The sequence below is a fragment of the Emydura macquarii genome, unplaced genomic scaffold, assembly GCF_026122565.2.
Source record: "Emydura macquarii macquarii isolate MOO-44397 ecotype Brisbane River unplaced genomic scaffold, CSIRO-AGI_Emac_v2 contig_1483, whole genome shotgun sequence".
Taxonomy (NCBI): domain Eukaryota; kingdom Metazoa; phylum Chordata; order Testudines; family Chelidae; genus Emydura; species Emydura macquarii.
This window is the reverse complement of record NW_027131620.1, coordinates 19,986,521-20,009,437: the sequence shown is the minus strand read 5'-3', so window position 1 is coordinate 20,009,437 and position 22,917 is coordinate 19,986,521. Positions and strand designations below refer to the sequence as shown.

Below are 22,917 nucleotides of genomic sequence, written 5' to 3'. Positions count from 1 at the left end.
AAGGTACTCATCTCACTCATATGAATTTTGCAAAATGCAGTAAATGGAAGTGAGTGTACTAAGGTCATCTTTATAATAAAGACTTATGCGAACTCACTTATCTGAATCTATGCTTCTTCTACCTCTGGAAAGCCTTGGCTATAAGGTTCAAAACCAGTAGATCATTGCAAATCATACCCTGCTCTTAGAGGGACTTCCAATTTCATATGATTATTTCAAAGCTATATGTTATTCTGTGGTCTTATTTCTGTGGTCAGATGAAGCTACTGTTCAAATAACTAGAGGTATACAGGACTCAGGAATATTCTTGTAATAGGGAAGAGCTCTTTACCAATACTTTTCTACTGCTTCAGTAGAACATGAACCAGTAAGAGCTAAAAGGAATGGAAGAATATATACATTTAAATTGGAAGAAACGGGAGTATAACCTTCTATTCCTTCTACCTCTGACTGGCTCATGTTCCACTGGAGCAGACAGGAGTTGATTCTGAGCTCTTCGGAAGAATAAGGTTGAAATTCCAAGGGAAAGGACATACATGTTGCTTTAGTCTTCTGTGAGCTGTTAGGGCTCAAATCTGTATGGGTGCATTTGAGTTCCTAATCCTTTTTGTATGTTTCACTTACTACTTCAAGGAGAGAGAAATGTCACAGTCATTTAAAGCTCAGGAAAGCTCAGACGAACCCTGTTGTACCTAGAACCTACAGCTCACATTAAAAATAGCAACAGGCTGTTCCAATCCACTGACAGCTATCTTAAATATTTAAATTGGCCCATTCTCCTGACGCTGTGGTAGTGTCAGACACCTGCCAAGCCAGTGACTGGTACATACACGCCTCTGAACTGGAAAGAGAACAGACCTTCTTCCAGTCACATGTTCCACTGTGACTGCACTGATTTAGCATGCTCAAACTGTGAGACAAAATCTTTTACTCATCATCATAGGAGTGTTCTAAAATGAGAACCATCCCAGCCCTTTCAGATGTGGATATCAGGGCAGTTTTAATTAGCCCCAGCCATCTGAGGAATGACAAGTAAACTCTTCTTAAGTAAACCATTTATTCATTCTTCTGCAGTTTGCCACATGCTTTATTTAGAATTTAGCAACCGGAGAAGTCCCACGAAATGCAGTATCTGGTTTTTATAAATGGCCTAGGGGAAGGCAACATACAAGACATGCTGCAAAAATAGCATAGGTTAGTACAGTACAATCATTCTGCAGTCCTTTCATGAACTTCTATGCAAGTCAACATATTTACAGAACTTCTCTAGAAAAGATTTTCAAAATTCTTTCAAACTATGTTGACCCTTTCACTGCAGAACAGTGGCATAGCCTGTGTGTGGTTGTGATGTGCTGACCATTTAAAAATGTGTAAGGAACTTACTGAACCCAATGCAACAGTCAGTGACCCTTCTGCTCATAATGTGTCTATCAGGTATTCCCTTCGGGCACAAACCAGTGGCTGCTCTCATTTCCATCAGCCATATACTACAGTTCCTGCACCTAGTAGAGCCAATTTAAGTTTCTGAGTACAAATGTACCCCTTTGGGGCACAATCTGGCATCATATACACAAGATGTTAAGTGCTTAAAAAGGATGCACCAGGAACACTGGGCAGGAGTAGAGAAGTCTTGTGCCCAATGACTGTATATTTTGCAGCAATTAAGCCACTAGCAATCTAAGGTAGGTTTGCTTCATTTCTCAGGAGCTGAGAACTGAAAAATCTGCTAATCTTCAGCATTTGGGGTCTTACAAGTTAGAGACCAGAAAAACAATGGGCTGATTGGAACCTGAACAGTTATTGTCTATGTCTTTGGAGCATCACTGGTGCTTGAATAGTTAACTGACATTCATTGCTCTAAGTGTTTGAAATGAGAGGTTAGTGCTGGGAAAAGGTGTCAGTCAACTGACAGTACTTTGGTCTATTTATATGGAAGCCAGTCGTGGTGACGTCTGGCTGCTAATCCACTAGAATCCAGATTTAAAAAAAGAAAAAACAAACAAAAACAAAAGAACACATAGTCAAGATTAAAGAATTCTTAAGACTCTGCTCCAGCCTATCAGCTCTCACTGACATTGAATAGATTACTGCTGGTAGCAACATCCCACTTTTTTTATTTGCACACCAATGTAGTTCTCCAGTTCAGCTCCACCATGCATATTGTGGCCTCACTTTGCTTCAGTTTTCTTATATCTCCTCCCAGTGAATGAAGCAGACAGCCCTCTGATTTCTTGTCTCAGGGCATCCAAGACTTTCAAAGCTTTTTCACTCAGCAGGGTGAAAAGTTGAGCTGTGTAGATAACCAGAGTTGATGGCAGCAGCTGAATCCTCAGGACATTAGAGATCTCGAACAATTGGCAGCCAAAGTTCCAGATGAGAGAAAGAAGCAGGGTGCACAGTAGCTAGCGGGAAAAAGGGGGGAAAGAGATTTTTCCTGGTGAAGACATTCTTTAAACTGATGGCATTTCCAGTGGGACGTAAAAGGTGTAAGACCACCATGAGCATCTGGTTCTCCCCCCAACACACTGTCCCCAGCACACCTGGCACATAGCAAGGAACTGATCTAAATCTCCAGTCCCCAAACTACATAGATAGACCCCTGCAGAGCCCCATTGAAGTCACTGGATATCCACCTGCAGGATCAACACACAAAAGTCAAGATCAATAGAAGATTTATATTCTGTATGTACATTATAACAGGTTTTATAGCATTTGAAAGATATTTCCAACTTTACTGACATGTCAAGACCACACAGGAATGGATGATGTCATAAATACTTAGAGAACAGGTTAACACTGCATTCTGTGCTCTGAGTTAGATGCTTGTGACTTCAACAGCAGCAAGGAAACTGAAGAATTCTGAATTCAGGTCTTCTCAAGTAAGTGAAGAGGGCAAAATAATTTCTGAAGGCAGAGGATGTATTTGTAATTTTTAGATTTACACGTATCCCATTATTTGGGGTCTGGAACAGCTTTTAAAACTATATTATCAATACACACAAAAGTTACATGTTGACACATCAAAGGGAGTTTGTATACACAGTAGAGAGAACCCGTTTAGCTGAATCAAATCCCTAACTAAAACAATGAAAGTTACTGTTGAGGTGCTGTGTCTGCCTTTTGAACTGTAGTAGTTCTGCAATGCTCAGGATATTTTTTAATATCTAAAGGCACTCATGTGTGCCTTACACAGCACCTTTAACTACTACCCAGAACAGGAGCCACTGCAAATGGGGAAGAGATTGGTACCGGACAGACAAAAATAATTGCTATTTTCTGCCCTGTTGATTAAACAATCAGAATCTGAGTTGGGCTGAGGTGGTGGGGAAGGAAGAGACAGGCATGAGACACTCACAAAAACATCCCTCACGTAAAGAGCTGCTATGGCTGCTCCACTCACCGTTATGGTATTAGACAGGACATTCTTCTCAAAGCGACATGGCCTTGTCCCCTGGGCCCACGACAGATTGTCCGAGATTGCAGTAAAAAGACCTTTCCTGTGGACTCTTGGTTTTGAACTCAGAGAAGCTGGTTTAGGCCCCGTACGGGCCTTCATCCCCATCTCCTTTTCGAACTCCATAGCAGATACCTCACTCTGGCTTTTATTCCCCGTGGACTCATTCTCAGATTTAGGGTCTGCATTATCATCAGACTGATCAGAAGATGGCTTCTTTATTTCTTTGGCACAGGGCAACTGGGCTGAAAACAATTTTTTTAAGTTAAATGTAAAGTAACTGCAGGGGGCTGGGGTGGGGGAAAAGTGTACAGCAGCTGAATTTAAAGCATGGCTCTGTTATGAAACATGACTCTAGAAAGTTGTGGGATTCCACATGTACCGTGTTCCAGTGATTTCTATTTCAAATGTGTTCAGGTTACTAGTTAGAGATTTGTTTTCCCCCACTATCTGCTAGTCCTACAAGTTCAACTTGGGGTCTGAGAGTCAAGTTGGGTTCCTTACCGCTAGCACATCCTTCCACTCATAGTGGAGGTTTTGGAAGCCAAACTAGGCTCTCATACACTTGTACAGCCCTATTACTATGAGACTGAACAAATGAAACCACTGGAGCTTAGTGGGCAATTCTCTTGAAGTATGAGTAGACATAGAGTCCATCTCACTCTCCCACCGTTGTGCTGACCCCAAAGTTAACTGCTGTAAAATCACATGAAATATCCCACCCCATGCTAGTTAAGCTGATATGACTGAAAAGATCAGGCAGAGATTAAGAGGAGGGCCATTTTACATAGCCACTTTTCAGTACAGAACTACACTTTAAGGCCTCAGTCCTGCAAACACTGAGCCCTTGTCTACACTATAGGGTATTTCAGTATAATTTACATCGCTTGGGGATCTGAATAATCCACATCCCTAAGTGATGTAAGTTATACCAACCTAAAGCACTGGTGTGGACAGTGCTATGTCGGTGGGAGAGCTTCCACACCAACATAACGACCACTTCTCGTTGAGGCAGGAATTATTAAGCCGATGGGAGAGCTCTCTCCTGTCAGCTTAGAGTGTGTCCACCACAACCACTACAGCAGTGCAGCTGCAGCACATATAGCATAGTCCCACTAACTTCAACAGAATTACTCGTGTTTAAAGCATGTGCTTAAGTGCTTGCAGTTTGGCACTAATGATGGTTATTCCAGTACCAGAAATTCTGAATGTAAATGCTGTTAAGGTAGAGAAGAAGAATGGTGCAGTGATGAGGTGTTGAGAGAGCCAGGTTAAATTCCCAGCTCTGCCACAAACTTCGCCAAGATACTATATCTTTGAATTATTTTGCCTATGTAAAGGATAATACACAAAGATACTTAATACATGGATTGTAGTAGAATTATGATATACAGAAACTGGAGAGTTTGGAGCACTGTTTCACTCTTCATGGGTAGGAATAGGTAGGCCATTCCCTCAGCAGCATTTCCATTCCACCCAGGTACCTTTCTGCTACCATCACCCCTAAGCCTTGAACCTTTGAATCACCCTCAGGGTTCAGTTACATTATCCATAACAGTAAGCTTCAGGACACATGTAGCAGGTTACATGGTAACCAGTGACCACTGAAATATGGTTGTCCCCTGGTTTGACCAAGACAATAGTAGTTCTGTAGTCTTTGTCCCAGAGCAATCTAGCCATGGGATCCAAAAATTCTCAGGTTCCTCCCTCAGTAAATCTGCATCTACAGCTCAATGAAGTGGTGGATCTTAGCTTCTGAGAAGGGGGACTCCAAGTCAAAATGTAACGTGAGGGTGTCTGTGCACATACGTGAGGGGATAAAGGAAGCTTGGCGACTATCATCCTCCTTAGCTACCAGTACTTCTCATTCCAGTGCTAGACTGTCCTGTAAAGTCCATTCTCACTACTCCTATGGAACCCACTACAGGACTGAGCCCTACACAACTGAAAGAAAAGCAAATTGCATCAATTTGAGCTGAAGACATGTTTTACATTAGATTTTATTCTCATTGACTTCAAGGGAGAATCACTGTTTCTGAGCCTAGAATTGATTCCTGTGCTCTAATCCAGTCAATTACACTCCAAGGTTAGAACTAACAATGCCTTATCCTTTTGGGGACATCAGCAAGCCTGTTATTAGCTGGTGACACATGGGAAGGTGGAGAAATACCGGGGGCAGGAGGGAAATCACAAAGAGAAGGAAAACACATCAATAAATTAAAACAAACACTTTTCTCAGTTGCAAAAGCTTCCTTTCAGTCCTTGTACTATTGGACAAGGCATCAGTGCTGGCACACCTAAACAATATCATAAGTGACTGAGAAGGAGAAGGGTAAATACTATGGAGTCATCTCAAATTATTGGGTATCTGAGATTTCACCAAAAGGGGCGAGGAGGGGGGAAGCTTTTATTTAAAGTCCACAAAACACTCTTCCACAACTTTAAGTTAAAGCATTGCTTTTCAAAGAAAAATTAAAAAAGAAAATCCATCAACCCTGCAATAATAACAGGTCCTTCAAGCTAGACATTCTTTAACGGATAAAACATCTTATACTGAGCTTGATTTTACAATTTACTGCACTGAGAAAGCATTTAGTTTCTTTAGAAGACAAGCTGCATTAGCCTAAAAATAGCTAGTAGAGTGCTTTAAAAGGAAAGCTAATACTTAAAGCCTTTATACAAAAGGATTTATCTATCTGATAGCAAAACTTACCTTCATTAAGTAAAAGATGAAGCCAGAGAATCAATAGGATCAACAACAACCCAAATGGCAAACAAAACCAAAAAAAGAGAAGAGGAAAGGTCAAATCATTCACCAAAGGAACCAGAGGATACCTCATAGCTAGTTTCAGGTCAAACTAAGCCTAAACCAGTTGCTTATTCTGCTTCAGTAGCTACCTTTTGGTAGCATCACAGTGTGTGTCACAAGAAGACTATGCTGTCATTCTCAGCTTAGCTAGTATGAGGGACAATCCCTATCCCACTGAGGAAGGAAACAAAAAGGATTAAGGGCAGGATGAGAAAAATAAACTGGAAAAAATCTAGTTTAATTGCTCCTCCTTATATTGGCAATTAGAAGATAGTAATACATTAGGAGCCCTCCAAAGCCCATAAAATATAATAATTAACAGTACTTCCATGCCTACTGTAAAAAAAATAGACAAAGCACTTTAATGATGGTCAAAAACAAGGGGACTAGCACACTTTCCAAGGACAGAAATCACTGCAATCAGAATCAAACCTACAGAGAGGGCTAAAGAAGATAACTTGTATTTGTTTAAAAGTTCTTATGTCAGCTGAGATGAGCAATAAGTAATTTTCCATATATATATATATATATATATATATATATATATTCTATTTGTTTAACCATCTCAGTATGTTTGAATCCCTTTGTAATCTTTCTTTTCTTGACAGGTATATTAGTCAGTGAGGTCACTGTCCCTTAACTCTTTACCTATTCTTTTTCTTTTTCTTTTTTCCCCTCTTAAGAAAGGGAATTCACAAGAGAGTTTGGTGGAGATTAGAGAAGGAATATCAGGAAACAAGACCTATCTTTTTCATTGACCTATGGTGCAATGGTGGAAAAATAATTTAACTTATCTCTGTGTGTTTCTCCATCAGTGAGATAAAACCACTACTAACCACTCATCTCACAGGGGGGTTGTGTTGCTTAATTAATTGTTTGTATAGCACTGGGGAAAATGTCAGATGAAAGGGTGTATATAAGTGCAGTTTGACCAGGTGTGTCCTTCCAATACTGAATTGTTGCTTCTTGTAGGCGGTCCCATTAAACCCCACTGAACTCTTTCTTTATATATATTCTTCAAGAAAGTATCCATCATTAGAATTAATTATCCTTTATGGAAAGCTGCCTAGAGTGACTTCTAGCTTAGCCACTACATTTTAGGGCCCCTTTGATATACAAAATCTTCCGGTTTGTCAGATTCAGTCTGTGAAATGCTAGAAACCCTAACACACGACACAAGCAAGAAAGAACCAGAGCAGACACAGAAGTGAAACTGACCCGTCTACCGACACCCAGTGCAAACAGCAACGATCAAAAGTAAAATGTGACTTTTAACAAAAACTTTCTCCATGCGAAATAACCCTAGGTACTAGCCAGAGGGAGATTTTAAAGACGTTTAAAAATAGCACCTGGCTTTTATCTCGCTAACCCTTTCTTTAAGGTGTTCGCTCTATTTTATGCTCTACAAGCTGGACTAAGGCAGCGGAGGCCCATGTACAAAGCAGCTAACCCTCCACAAAGAGTGTCGGCAGCTGCCCACGCCAAGGCTCCCTTCATACTCACACAAGCTCTGCAGCGCTGCCCGCTGAGCTCCACCCCGGCCCGGAAGCGGAACGCTGGTGCCGGGCTCCTGTTCCTGGCTGGCCGCAGGCCCGCGATGGCGGCGGCGGCAGGGGAGCGGGTGTTCCAGTTCCGCGATACTCGCTGGCTGCCGGACCCGGTGCTGGGGCCTAGCCCGGCCGTGCGCTCGCCGCACCCGGTGCCGCTGGTGATCGACAACGGCTCGTTCCAGGCGCGGGCCGGCTGGGCCTGCCCGGACCCCGAGATGCCCGCGGAGCCGCTGCTCCGATTCCGCTCGCTGGCGGCCCGTAGCCGGGGGGCCCGAGGCGGGGCTGGCGCCGAGACCCAGGTGGGCAACGACCTGGGCAGCCCCGAGCCGCTGCGCTGGCTCCTCCGCTCGCCCTTCGACCGCAACGTGCCGGTGCAGCTGGAGCTGCAGGAGCTGCTGTTTGACCACGTCTTCCAGCGCCTGGGCGTCTCCTCGCAGGTACCTGCCGCCCGGGGTGGGGGCCGCGGGGCAGAGGACTCGGAAACCCTGGGGGGATGGAGTCTGGGCAGAGGCGTGAGGGGCCAGGATGGGGGGGGGGGGGGAAGGAGGATCCAGGAAGGAGAGAAGAGTTTCCTGGTAGCGCTGTTTTTTGGGGGGCGGCGGGGGTGTAAATCGGTGCTGGGTATTGACTGGGGGGACCTGGGTCAGGGAGGGTGAAGCGCTTGGGGTGAGACAGAGTTTGGGGGTGAGCAATAACGGAGGGAAACGGGGAGTTGTCGCGTAGCCGTGTCACCCCGCGAGCCGTGTTACGGTACGGAACCGGGTGCGGGTTATATGGTAGGAAGTCCCAAGGCTCTTCTAGCTTTCCCTTTAGTGGCTGTGTTCTGACTGTGTCCGGTGTCTTGGGTTCTTCGTTGTAAAACGAAGCGGTGGGCTCCGTCCTGCAGTGAGAACTGCGCCAGGAGTGGGACATTGACTTCAGTGGGGCTCTGCTCTTGGTTGAGAAAAGTTGCTTATAGCCAGCCTCTAGCAAAGAGATTTGAGAAGCGTCTAGCTAAGTGACCATCCCTCATTGACCTAGCTGTCTGTTTTATATACCAGATTGCATTAGGATTTCCATTTGTAGGCATCATAATGGGAAGTCCTTTGTCATATTGCGTACAAAAATGTCAGCCCTTTTAGGCCTTGGGTAAAGCCTATGGAAGGAGCCTATGTCCCACTCACTTTCAGTGAGATGTAGGTTCCTAAGTCACTTTTGGAAATAGGAGTTGGACAGTAAGTCACTTTGCTTAAAAAATATCCCTTTTCTTCCTAAAATTAGGACCCACCCCATGATTCTCTACTAGCTGAAGTAATGATGGAAGCTATAGTGTAGACAGGGTTTAGGTACTTTTACTACTGTGTCACTTAACCCTGATTTATATAGTAGTCTATACAGAATGCATGCCATTCATTGTTCTGTCTTGCTTGGAGCTGTTGCTGGTACCCAGGAGCATTTGAGGGATGAGGTTGGCTAATAAAAGATTGATACAGATAGTGAAAGTACATTTCATTTCTTTAAGTTCTATATGCAGAATAACTAGAAATGGGGAAAAAATGTGTCCGTCCTGTATGTGTTTGATCACATGATCATAATTCTCTTCTCTGTCCCTTGGCTCTGCTGCAGGGTTGTGTTGATCATCCAATCGTTTTAACAGAAGCTGTGTGCAATCCTCTGTATTCGAGACAAATGATGTCGGAGCTCCTGTTTGAATGTTACCAGGTCCCAAAGGTTTCATATGGCGTGGACAGCATGTACAGCTTCTATCACAACAAAAGGCAGGGCTGGCCTTGCAACAGTCTAATAGTGTCTTCTGGTTATCAGTGTACGCACATTTTGCCAGTCTTAGAGGGCAGGTGAGTGACAGTCTGCACAGGAGTGGCCACAGGCTTCTACAAAGTGATGCACAGCTTCTCTTATTTTGAATACAGAAGTGAAGACAGCAGATACAACAGGTTCCCTCAGTATGCAATGTGTGTCTTTGCCCAGATAGATGCTGGGATCTGATCTCTTTGCAGACTCAAATTTATATTAAATACAAGAAAGGATGGGTGTGCTCAACCTTCCAATTGCAATATCACTTGAACGCTGGGGTGAAGTGTAGTCTTTGTGGAATACACACAATGCATTTCTTTATTGTTACAGTGTGTAAATCAATGTTTCAAAAACAAAGGGGCGAAATAATCTTTCCTCTAGTAAAATACTAGATACGATAGTGTGTTTAATGTGATTGTTTAGACGGACAATCAGAAAGGCTGTGTCAGACTTGTGAAGCCCTCACCTGGGTTTTGCCATACTGATCATACCATTGATCCATGCATTCCAGTATCCTTCCTGTAATAAGTGGTCCTGTGGCCTATATCTGTTGCTTCAGGGAAAGACAAACTCTCTTCACGTGATGCACGTGGCCTGTTGTGCAATGCTGTACAGGGAAAATTTGTGCTTATGTAAGCCAGCATAGCTAGACATAGTGTTTTTCATAAAATAGTCTAGTCAAGGTGACTCTGAATCTCTGGCTGTGGATTCTGCGAGCTGATTGCACATTGTGAGAAGATTAATCCAGAGTGACACCCGGTATTTCCGTATTGTGTTAATTTTGTGTTCTATTCTCTGTTGCTAATCTCCCGCAACTCTTATATTCAAGCATTTCTTACTCAATTTTGCCCCTTTCTGTTATTCTCCCCTTTCCCCATCCATTTTTTAATGGAGCTGAAACTATGTGGCTGTATCTGTTTTAAGTGCCATTGCTTTATAGGAGGTGTGACCCTGTGGGATTTCCAGGTTCTAGGGGGCATAGAGAATTTTTGGCTATCATCTTTGATATAAAACCCCCAAAACAGCCTTCCAGTCAGGCTTTGCAAACAAAAATGAAACTTACAAAGCTTTTTGAGTACTGCCTATAGTTGGGGGTAGCAAAAGTGTTGGATCTGCTATGTATTTGCCTACTTACTTATGATCAATATTACTTACCTTGTGATTTAAAACAGATATATTTTGTTCTGGGCCTCATAGTTTCATTTCTGTCTTTTTTGAGTTGTTAGGTTGGATGCTAAAAACTGCAAACGTATCAATCTTGGCGGTTGCCAGGCAGCTGTGTATCTTCAGCGCCTTCTGCAGCTGAAATACCCTGGGCATTTTGCTGCCATCACTCTCAGCCGCATGGAGGAAATACTGCATGAACACAGCTATATTGCAGAGGATTATATAGACGGTAAGGCTGGGTATAAATCATAAGTGCACAATTTTAATTCAAGCTTAATGCTGTCCTCTACCTCATTCTCTGAATCTCAGTAAAACAATAATTCTGTCTACATGAAGTCTTAACTGCTTTATATATAGCTTCCTATCCATTAGTCCAACTTGTAGAACGTGTGGGACAACAGTTTCATAGCAGTCTCTAAAGGAGAGTCCACAAAATACAAAAACTTAATATTTAAGATAAAATCAAGATTAAAATCATATGCTCTTTTAAAAACATCTTTATTGTTAGTTTAAAATCCCTCTGTTAATAATAACTGGGATTATTTCAAATGTATAAAATTTTAAAATCAAATTTTACTTTTTATCATTTCTTTACTTTCTTTTGCATTGGGTGAAAATAGACTTTTTGGTTTCAATTCTGATCTGGTTCAGTCTCTGTTTCTCATGTATCCATAATATACATCTATCACATGAGGACTTCTAGCACTTCAGAGAATGAATCTGACCGATCCAAAGATTTTGTAGATCAAAGTGGCCCTAAAATGTAGTGGCTAAGTCAGAAGTCACTCTAGGCAACTTCCAAAGAAGGATAAATTTGAAGGATGGATACTTTCTAGAAGAATTTTATTTATATATTTTTGTATGTTAAAAAATATTTCTTCAAGAAAAATCCTGTGCAGTAAAGAGGCTGCAAGGGACTGTGGAAATGCAGGGAGACTTGCAACCTGTGCAGAAGGGCTTTAAGAATGAGCTAAGGACCTGTTCACCACTTCTCTATTTTGTGCTTCTTGCATTCTGGAGATCAGGGTGCAATAAGACAGACTGGAAGACATTTGAACTGAGTATGCAGTCTAATGCTCTCACATTCAGTGGATGCTACTTTGAAGGGGCAGCTAACAGGGAATGAGGGTTGGCTAGACAGTAGGGAAGGGTCCCAACTAGATTGCTGCTTCTTACTTTGTTCTTTAAGGTCTGAATTTACAGAATGGGGTGTGTACAAGAGAAAGTGTCAGCCTGACAAAGAGATCATTGTGCTTTCAAAACACTCCCACAGAGCTGCAGAAGTGGCGGTCTCCTGAGTACTATGAGAACAACGTGCACAAGATGCAGCTGCCCTTCTCCAGCAAACTCCTGGGTAGCACCCTGACATCAGAGGAGAAGCAGGAGAGGCGACAGCAGCAACTACGTAGGCTCCAAGAGCTTAACGCACGCCGGCGGGAGGAGAAACTGCAGCTTGACCAAGAGAGGCTGGACAGATTGCTCTATGTTCAGGTAGTCATGGAAGACAAGTTTACTGTGTGTTTGGGGGTGGTGGGTATTGTTCTCAGATCCCTAATGACCTGTGAATGTCTCCAGATCCTGTTTCACATACAGCACATTGAAGACTTAGCAGTTTCCCTCTTAAGGCAGCAAGTCTGCATCACAACAGATGGAATTGTGTGTTATCTGCAGCATCCAAGGGGAAATGTCCAATGCCTTTCACTGCATTTCTAACTGTACTGCACCATTGGCAACCACTAGCTACTTAATGGTGGGATCTTTCTGCAGGAACTGCTAGAAGATGGTCAGATGGATCAGTTTCACAAAGCTTTGGTTGAGCTGAACATGGACTCTGCAGAGGAACTCCAATCATACATCCACAAGTTGAGTCTGGCCATTGAACAAACCAAGCAGAAGATCCTACACGCAGAAGTCAGCATTGAAGTGGATGTTGTGGATAGCAAACCAGAGGTATGACATTGAAACCAGGTTACTCTGTTACTATATGTAATGGACTCAAAATTACATATTCTGAAAGTATCTCCATTCTCTAGAATATCCTTATGACTGAACGACTCTTCCCTTTAGCAAACTGCAACTCCTTATTAATCTGATTACTGCTGCCCTGCCCCACTGCTGCTCCTCACTCCTCTTCCCACGTGGTTACAGGATGGTCTGGAGCTGGCTTTGTGGCTTCGTCTAAAATCCACAACCCTTGATGCATTCAGCACTCAGTAGCTTCATGCATCCCTCGGGTATCTATCTAGATTTATACTACAGTGTAAAGATCAGATCAGCCATCCCAATCTCTGTGTGCCTTGACACTTAGTTAAATTATACAATTATATGGAATGACCACCCTTCCCTGGTTCCTCCCAGAGCTGATGGGGGGAGAGGGGGAGGAGAAAGTACCTTAATTGGGATTGGGGCAAGAGCTGTCAGAGGAGATCAATGTTTTCTTCCTTTCTTTTCAACATATGTCCTACACGGCACCCGTAACTTAGTGTCATTGTACAACATATCCCCATTTGCAGCACTTAGCACCACCTACTCACCTCCTCCTTTGTACTCCAGGCACAACACCCTGCCCAATCTACCATAACAAATTTAGGAATTACATCTGATTTTACTTATTAGTTTAATTAAATGTGAGTAAAAGCGTCCATCCCATGTTCTGGGCACCTTCACATAATTAATGTCCATAATAATATCAACATGGACCTCCCATCCCACTCACAAATAAATACACGTCAACAGACATCATAAAATAAAACTCGATTGCAGCTGACATAGTAAGAATCCAGGCCCTTCAACCATACCTAAATTGGTAAGTCTTACAGCATGCCTCCAAGGTTAACAAGGCTATTTTGGATAGACAGAGTTCCACAAGTTGAGGGGCTTGTTCCAACCCCTCCTTACTGAGTACTGAAGTACCCAATAAGTATCTCAAGTACCTTTGCTGAACTCTACTGCGGCAGCATGGTATGTGCATAGTAGTAGACCCAAGTGACCAAACCATTTAGGATTATAAAGGTTGAAACTAGCAACTTGAATTCCCCCAGAGGCTTATTGGTGGCCAGTGCAGATCCCAGAGCACAGGTGTAGTGTGTTGCTGGTGTGAAACGCCAATTGATTGGCCTGAAACCACTATCTTGAAACCACTCCCAAATTAAAGCTAAAGTCCAAATTAGAGCATGTTGCAGCAATCAAATATTGAGATGATGAAGTGGTGGATAATTGTGGCACAGTCCCTTCATCAGAGAGAAAAGTCTCATTCTTCTCACCATGCATGGCTGAAAAAGTGATCTTGACTGTCACAGTTACCTGCACACCCAAAACCAACCCAGGATCTGCTAATATAAAGATGGCACACTGTGTGGCTGCACTTCCTCAGCTGGGGGTGCTGAGAGGAGCTTCACTGATTGCTTTGGCTGACTTTTTCCCTAACCCACTAACATTCTCAGTCTTGTCCAGACTGAATCTCAGCCAGCTAGCCCTCATCTGAGCTCCAAATTCAAGAGAGTTGGTTACTTCTTTACTACACCACACAGGTCAGATGTGATGGAGACTTAGAGCTTGGTGTCATTGCCTTACTGAACACGTCACAGTCTATGTTCCTTCATTAATCCTGCCAGGTGTGATGCTTGTTGAACAGGAAGGGTGAAAAACAGACTCCAGTGATGCTCTGCCTGAGAGTGCTTGTTGGGGAGGGGAACAGTTGCCCCTAAAATCCACTCAGAAAGATCGGAAGGGAGAGACTCTTAAATAAAAGCCAGGATTCAGCAGTGGTTAAGTACATTGTGCGCCATGTGCTGTTCCTGTGGCCGTCCAGCAGCTGGCCCACAGTCCCCTATCTTTTTCAGTTTTCTTTATTCTTCCTGTCTTGTTTTGTCTTTAAAAAAAGTCTAAACATTTAACCGACCTCCAATTAACAGCCACCATCTAAAATTGACTCTTCCCAAAAACGTGGAATGTCCTTTGAGACTTCTGAGTGAGAGACTCTTCTGTTGAAGATTCCTCTCTTCCCAGTTGAAAAGGGAATAAGAGGATTTCTTAGCAGACCATTTAAAACTTCACTTTTTTTCCCCCTTTGAGCAAACAACCAGTGTTAAAAATAACCCGTCTGGTGTACAACGGGCAAAGCCAAGTGCTCGGCAATGAAACCCCAAACCAAAAGACTGTTTGTTGTAGAAATAAATAAATTACCCTAAAATTACCCTAAACTCCTTGCCCAGTTCTCGGCAGTACTCTAGGATCATGGCTAAAGGTATCATTGCTCAGCAAAGAGCTTTGAAAGCTTGACCATCCCTGTGTCTGACAGACTGTCCTTGTGGCCTTCGTGGCACAATGCACGCATACACACAGATGGTTGCTGTCTGAAACGAGGCAACTCCAAGCCTCGTGTGGCAGCTGTGTAGCCAGCAAATGTTTGTTTTCCATACCCACACAAACCAGGTGGGGAATAGTGGTGATTATGGAGCAGTTGGAAGTACTGGAAATGCACCAGATTTTAACCATCTTAAAAAGCTATTTTAATAAGATTTAATGCAGGCTTTAGATAGTACAGACACTTTCTTCTAACGGGGCTGATTCAGAGAAATGGGTGGTCAGCCTATTGAATAGGAGGCTTTAATGTGTGAGCTGGCATCTTGATCAGGAGTTAGAGGGCTTTATGGAATTTAGTTCACATGTATCTGTATTCTTTTTCAGTTCCTTTTTTAAGTTGTTCCCTGGTTTGGGTTTCTCTTCTGAGATTTTTTTCATTCTTGTGTAAGCATACAGCAGAGAGGAGGTTTCAGGCAGTAGGGCAGGATCACACTAACAGGCCGTTGTTTCATCAGAATTGCAGCCGGTTATAGACCTGGCACATGAGAGCGGAGGTCACTGAAATAACTGATCCTCTTGGTTTCCTTTCCCAGACCCTGGACCTGGACCCTTTGGGCAGTGAACAGTCCCTGGAGGATGTGGAAAGCATTCATGAGTTTGAGCCTTTATTTGCTGAGGAACAGCCTGAAGTTGAGAAGCCAGTTACCACGGTGATGTTTTGACGCCTATAAACGTTTCTTGCTTCATAGAGATTGCCCTACCAGTTGAGACCAATTGTCCAGCTAGCCTGCTATCCTATATCAATAGCAGCCGATGCTGGATGCATTAGATAAAGGTTCATCATCCTCTTGAAGTTATACTATGGAGGAAATTTCTTCCCAACCACAGCTGATTAGTTACATTCTGGCACATCAGTATTGAAGGGCCTTGAGATTTTTGTCCTCGCTAATGTAGCTGCCCATACTTATTCAAAAAGTATAATGATGCTTTGAAATGTACTGTTTGCCTCTGCAACCATAATTAAATAATAGAGGAATACTGGAACTTTGCATGTTTCAGCTGACTGATTTGAGACTGGTGTACAGCCAAGAAACAAAATGAAAAGAAGCTGATGTGGCTTTTTTTACTCCATTAAAAAGATAAAAACTAGCAAGGAAAAACGTTTTATAGCTTGTAAGAGGCTCTTATAAACAATGGCTCATTAGAGAGAAATATGAAATGTTTGAAAAATAGAATTGATGGTTGTCCCCTTGCTGTCAGCTTGAGACATTGAAGTTGCTTTAATTTCATTCTCCATGAAAATGTCCTTGAGGCAGGCAAGACTTGGCTGCTAGCATTTCAGCTGACTGGGCTTCTTACTACTACTTGAACCCTGTCCACACTAGAAACACAAACGTGTTCGCTACAGCAGTATGTCAGTGTAGCTTTTGCTAGCAGGGTTCTGGCATTGTTTCCCTCAACAAATGTAGACAGGGATTTTTTTTCTGAGATCTTTAATATAAAACGGTGCTAACAGACTGTTAGCCTGCTCGGCTATTAGTCTGTAGCAGAGTTCTGCTAGCAGCTTTCTCAGAAAAAGGTCGATGTTGGTGAGGCAAACAGCACTAGAACTCTGCTGGCAGCAATCATGTTTACCTATGATCGCAGCAGACATGGCTCTGTTACCACTGACTTTATTTGCCCTTTGTAGGTATGGCCAATCTTGCTTAGCTGACTTTTACAGTAGAATCTGGCTTGGTAGCATGGATGGGGATAAACGTAGTCATAACAGGCTGGAGCTGCGTTCTAGCCTATGTCTCTCTATTATGGCTTGTCTACATTAGCCTTGTTTGTTTTTTTTTTTTATTTGACTGTTGCTGCCAACAGTGAGAGCACTAGTATAGACAAGGCCTGATGGACCTTATAACAAAGTAATGTGACTTCTAACCTTGCTTAGGGCACGCCTACACGACATGGTGGTTTAAAAGTATGGGCAACCAGTAGTTCCTTGGGGCTCAAATAGTAACAGTAAGAAAAAGTTCTAGTATAGATGCAGCCTATTTGGGCTGAAGCCTGGCTTTATAACATGATTTGGCCCTGTCCATACTGGCTGGCCAAACCATGTTACAACTTGGCTTGCCTGAAACTACATTGGAACTATAGTGAAAGCTTGGTTGTCAAACCTCTGTTTACCCTATGTAGCTAATGTCTTTGTAAGCCATTTAAACAGCAATCTGCTGGGAAAATAGGAAACAAAAAGGGAACCAAAGCATATAGTGATTATGGATTATAGCACTGGTGCCTGAAGGGTCCCTTATGGTTTGTCTGCTGTTCCTAAAATCTCATGCTCCAGGGCTTCAGCCAATCACATGCATGGGTCAGGAAGGGATCCCCCCCCCCCCCAATGTATTCTGAGTTCTTTTTGTCTCCTTCCTCTGAAACATCAGAGATGGCCACAGCTGGAGATTGGGTACTGGATGGGCATGACGGGTGCTCTGAGGTGGTACCGAGCATTCTGTCTCTTAGGTGCTTGGCTGGCTAGTTTTTGTTCACATGCTCCAGGTCTAACCAATGGCCATATATGACATGGGGGGAGAACAGTTCGCCACCTTCAGCCTCTATGCAGGTCACTTGCCCAGATAATCGGTGTATACCTCACTTAATTTCCATGCCATTGCAGGGACCTCAAGCTCTGGTGCACCTCAGTCCATCCGATTCTCTGCCTGTGGCACATAACAATTTTGTCTGCAGATGGCTGTGATATTTTGGTCTAATTTCAGTTGTTGGGTTGTGTGTGCCTGTTCTGGGGGGTGTTGGTGGTCTCTGATATCCAGGAGATCAGACTAGATGATCTGGTTGTCCCTTCTGCGTTTAAATTCTGACTCTGACACTGTAGTCTCCCAACATGATTAAAACACACTTTGGCTTTGCAGTGTAGATAGATCTGAACCATATATTGAATATGTTCTACAGACCTGCAAGGGCCAAGCCCTATTGCATTGTAAGAACACAGGTAAAATGTGAGTTAGTCCTGTCTATGCTGCCAAGTCAAACTGTGTGTGAACTGTTAGGGGACTGGTGTATTGTAATCAGGTCCCGCAACATAGTAGTTAGAGAGGCATACTTTGGGGGTGGGGAAAACGTAGTGGAAAACAAAAGTGATTTTAAAGTTAGGTAATAATAAATGTCTTTTTTTATATTTAAAGCCCGTGTTTAACCTGGCAGAGTACCACCAGCTTTTTCTTGGTACGGAGAGAATCAGGGTTCCAGAAATTCTCTTCCAACCCTCTCTGATAGGAGAAGAGCAGGCTGGGATAGCAGAAACGATGCAGTATGTCCTGGACAGGTGAGTTAGCAAAATTGCTTGGCTTCCAGTGGGCTTTGCTTTGAGGAAATGGTATTAAATTAATACTATTAACTCCCTTAGGCTAAACTGAAAACAGATTAAGGATCCAACCCCACTAAAATTCAATTTAATATGGGCATCTGACTCCCCTGAACTCCTGTAAAAATCCTCATCTTAGTTTTGAATTTCAGCTCTCACACTTTGGATCAAAACAGCCGCTTTCTTGAACCACAGTTATTCAAATCCTCTTTTCTTTTGCTGGCCTTGGAGCACTGTGGATTAATGAAATGGTCTTCATGTTCTGGTACAAATTTGGACTGCATCACAAGTGACATAAGTAACAGTCCTGTGCTAGCGTAAGTAGACACAGTTACCAGCAAAACCCCTTGTAGGAATCTGAATCATGACACTACAACCTGGAGTGAATCAGGACTAGGATAGCTCAGGGGCTTGCAAATCAGAATACAGACACACTAACTAGATGCTAAGCCCTACTCAGTATCAGTATTGAGTCATCCCAAAACTGTAGGACCAGAAAAATAATCTAATATGAGTGAAGCTCTAGCCCTACAAAAAGGACTGTGGATTGAAATCACTATAAACAGAATTCTGGTCATGTAGGATTCTGATTGGGAGCCAGCAAAAGAACTGTTTTTAATTACTTTCTCTGCCACCTCAGCGAACTTCTGGCTGTCCACAAGAAAACAAATATGAGCATCAGGTGTGATATTCATGAAGCAAGGACTGTCTGCTTCTATCCAATCAAATCTCACTTGATGCTGAGACGGCAATATTCTCCATAGCTATTCATTCATCGGAGTGAGATGCTCCCAGAGTTCAAGCATTGGTTTTCTTCCTGCAGGTATACCAAGGAGCAACAGGCTATGCTTGTCCAGAATGTCTTCCTCACTGGTGGAAATACAATGTATCCTGGACTGAAAGCCAGAATCCAGAAGGAGCTACTTGAAATGAGGCCGTTCCAGTCTTCTTTTCAGGTGCCATATTTGTGGAAATGCACAAGCTCACATCCAGTGTATTCCATTTAAAAAACATGCATAGAAGTTTGAGGGGGAAATCTAAGTCTCCTGTATGTTTTTGTAATGACACTTGCAAGATCTTACCTACCCATCTCAAAACAATGTGCCCAGCTTTTCCCAGAACCTGCCATTACTTTTTAAATATCAGACTGGTCTATAGACAGTATAAAATGACTGATGTAACATAGTCCATTACTTTTATTTCTGTTGCTTTGCAATTTGACTGTGCATAGCATTGTCCTTCATATGACTGACGAGGCCAATGCAGAAACATGGATGCAGCCATGTTTTTGGCAGTTGTAATAAGGGTTGCTATTGAATGCCACTCACTATTTTTCTGCATATATGGTACCCAACGGTGGCTTCCTTCTAACCATGTAATCCCTTATTGCTGCTATGCTCTGCTGAATGTAGCTGAATGTGAGTTTGGGGCTGCCAGCTTCCTAAGAGCAGCATAGTGCCCGTTTTTGGTGTTCTCTCTTCTTCACTCTATGATCTCTTGACATAGTCTCCTCCTTTCTCTTTTTTCTAGCCAACAATCTCTCTTGCCTGCCTTCCCATTTGGCTTACTATGCCATCAATGAGGTAGCACTCCCATTCAGTGCACTATATTCAACATGCTTGCATTGTTATTCCCAATTGCACTGTAGCTCCATACAGCTGGATGTTGGCTTTCAAGGAGTGAAGTGCTTGGAACACAATCAAGTAGGTTCCCAGCTATTGGATCATATTAAATGCAGGATCACTGTACCCAACAAGTCATGTAGAATAAATTGGCAGGTTTTAAATTGTGCTCTGGAAAGCTGACTGGTTGCATTGTGCTGCCTTTTCTGGTTTCCTGCTGTTGATTCTCAAAAAAACTACCCAATAAAAAAACTAAGCACACTATAAGTACTCCTTACTTTTCCTTATAAAGCAATTACTGTAATTGCCACATGGATGTTATGTGATGATGATCTTCCCAGTAAGATGTGGTCCACACTATAGAAGCCCCTGCCATAAATGTGATCACTTTAACATTGCTATCTCTTGAATCAGTGGTGGTGCTGGGAATCTATTAGAAAAGGGCAATGTCAGTGGCAGGTGATACAGTGCAAGCTTCTCCAACAGAGCGCTACTTACTCTTGATCTGCAATTCTAACTCTCTCTGCTATTCTAATCCTAGGCTGTCAAACAGTTCTGCCATGCACTTAATCTGTGCAACACCACCACCTACTGTTCTAACCTGGGGCTTCCACTTGTTCTGAATCCTGAGGTGGGATTTTTGATGTACACAGAGATCCACCAAACCCACTGGGAATTTGTCTTTAAGAGCCAAAGAACAATACTTTGACCACCATGACTTCCAGAGCATTGAATGGGATTGGCTCAAACACTTACATTTTAGTATATGGAATATTGCAGTGGGTGGACTCGATTGTGTGAACTAAGTTATAGGGCCACTGTCTCCCTGAGTCTCTTGTTTTCAATGTTCACCTATGTTGATAGACCTCTTCTTTGTGCTTTCTGCTCTGTAGATTCGTCTCGCTTCCAATCCCATTCTGGATGCTTGGTATGGAGCTAGGGATTGGGCACTGGAATATATGAACCATGAAGAAGTCTGGATAACCAGAAAAGATTACGAAGAAAAAGGGGGTGAATATCTCAAGGAGCACCGTGCTTCAAATGTCTGCGTCCCCATTCGCCTCCCAAAACAGGCTCCACGGACAACTGAAGCTGTAGCCACCAAAGTACTGGCGGCTAGTGTAGGCAATCCCTGTGACCAGGCATAGCAGAGAGTTGGACCGCACAAACATTGTTAAAGAGGCTGCATGCCAAGCAAGGGAATAGTTGCTACCCTGCATAATAAACTCAACATGGACTGCAGACTGGAGCCTACTATTGCAATCTTGAGCCTAGCACAGAGCATTTAGCACCTTGGGTAGCAAGCTTGTCTCGAACAATCAGGAAGGGGAGCTGTTCTGTGTCTCTAGTGCAGCAGCTGGCTTTGTCATAGCACTGTAAGGTGGAAGCTTTCAGCAGCTCCATATTGGATGTTGCCAGACCAGAATATGGGACTATGTATCCATTCTATGAGGAATAGTGCAAGAGGATGCATGAAGACCAGTGAGTACAGAAGATAAATATTTCAGATGAAAAACATGATCAACCTCTTGGAATTTGAGTTGCATTACTGAATGTTTTATAGAATTCTTCAAATAAAAAGTTTTTTACTTTTTTATGGTGCGGTTTTTTTAAATGCCTAAGGGTACATCTTCACTGATGGCGGCAAATTCGCCGCCGTCAGATCAATCTATCCAGATCGATTGATCGGTCAGTGAAAACCCACTCAATCGATTCGGAAGTCGACTTGTTAAAACCACCCCCTCAAGTGGCGCAGCGCAGTGAAGACGCCGTGCACAACAGAAGTTAAGAAGTCCGATGGGAGTTACACAAGCTACTCTGCGTAGCTTGTGTCACTCCGGTCGACTGCTGCTGAATTTTAAGGTAAGTGTAGACCAGGCCTTATTCTATAAGCAGGAGTTGTAATGTAATAGTCCAGCAGGGGTCTCTCTTGCCCATTACAGTATGGGTGGTTAGATAACCAGCACACATCACTGATATTAGAAAACAGAAAGCTGGGCTAATGCACTAGCTCTAACCCTTGTTGGTTTGACCCGCAGTTCTTGTCTTCTCCTCCCGCCCCCTTATACGACTACATGAGTAAAATTTCAGATCTGTAGCCATAATTGGCTTTATTATTAATCACTTGTTTTAATCACTGCCCCTTTAGGAGTGGGCCACTTGTGCTAATTGCTGTCCAAGTCCTAAAGAATCCCCTGTCCTAAAGACATTACAATTTGATGGGTTTGCCAGATCCTTAACTATACTTAGGATCCAGCAGGGAAGAGGTGGCAGGTCAGAGTGGACTCTTGAGCTATCAGTAGTTTTGAGACAATATCCCTGAAAGATGTGACCTGACTGGTTCTCCCCCTCTCTCTCACAGTCTACTGCTGCCCCTTTTGTGGAATACCAGTTTAAGACACTCTTGTTGTGCCTTTGGGTTTTAGAGCAATCTGAAAGTTAACCGCTCATGTCAGGGTTTATACATTGGGAACCCCTGGATCAAACAACCCCACCTTTTGCAGCACAAGCTCTACTACGCCAGTCCTTTTTGCAACATAAAAGTCTTCTGTGCATGTAGAGCTGAGAGCACTTTAATAAAGTCAGCTATTCACTGGGGAGGGGAGGCTTGTATCTGCGGAATCCCTTGACCAAACAACCCCGACTTGCACCAGAAATTCTATCTGAGCCCTAATGTGACACAGCAATATTATGGTGGCATGGCAGAGCCACCACTATTAAGGTTATGCTAGGATTTCTACTGTAATGGGGAGAAAAAGGTCAGCCAAAATTGTCTTGAGTTAGTGGATCAACTAAAATTTATTGTAGTTTGTGCACAGCTTGATTTTTTTTTTTAAACCCTTATAGCCATC

General features: G+C 43.0%; 2 protein-coding genes across 2 annotated transcripts; one reads left to right on the top strand and one right to left on the bottom strand.

Moving 5' to 3' along the window:
• Nucleotides 1-961: 961 nt before the first annotated feature.
• On the bottom strand, nt 962-10,109 carry LOC137157268 (uncharacterized). The gene is made up of 4 exons (XM_067554561.1): nt 10,074-10,109; nt 7,767-8,298; nt 3,401-3,699; nt 962-2,402 (listed from the first exon to the last, which is right to left on the bottom strand). The coding sequence occupies exons 1-4, from the start codon at nt 10,107-10,109 to the stop codon at nt 2,169-2,171; spliced, it is 1,101 nt and encodes a 366-aa protein (XP_067410662.1). The 3' UTR covers nt 962-2,168.
• On the top strand, nt 7,327-21,660 carry ACTR5 (actin related protein 5). Its single transcript, XM_067554414.1, has 9 exons — nt 7,327-8,250; nt 9,419-9,648; nt 10,834-11,003; nt 12,048-12,265; nt 12,542-12,724; nt 15,673-15,789; nt 18,265-18,404; nt 19,267-19,399; nt 20,959-21,660. Exons 1-9 carry the CDS (start codon nt 7,696-7,698, stop codon nt 21,211-21,213), a joined length of 2,001 nt encoding a protein of 666 aa, XP_067410515.1. The 5' UTR covers nt 7,327-7,695; the 3' UTR covers nt 21,214-21,660.
• Nucleotides 21,661-22,917: the final 1,257 nt, after the last annotated feature.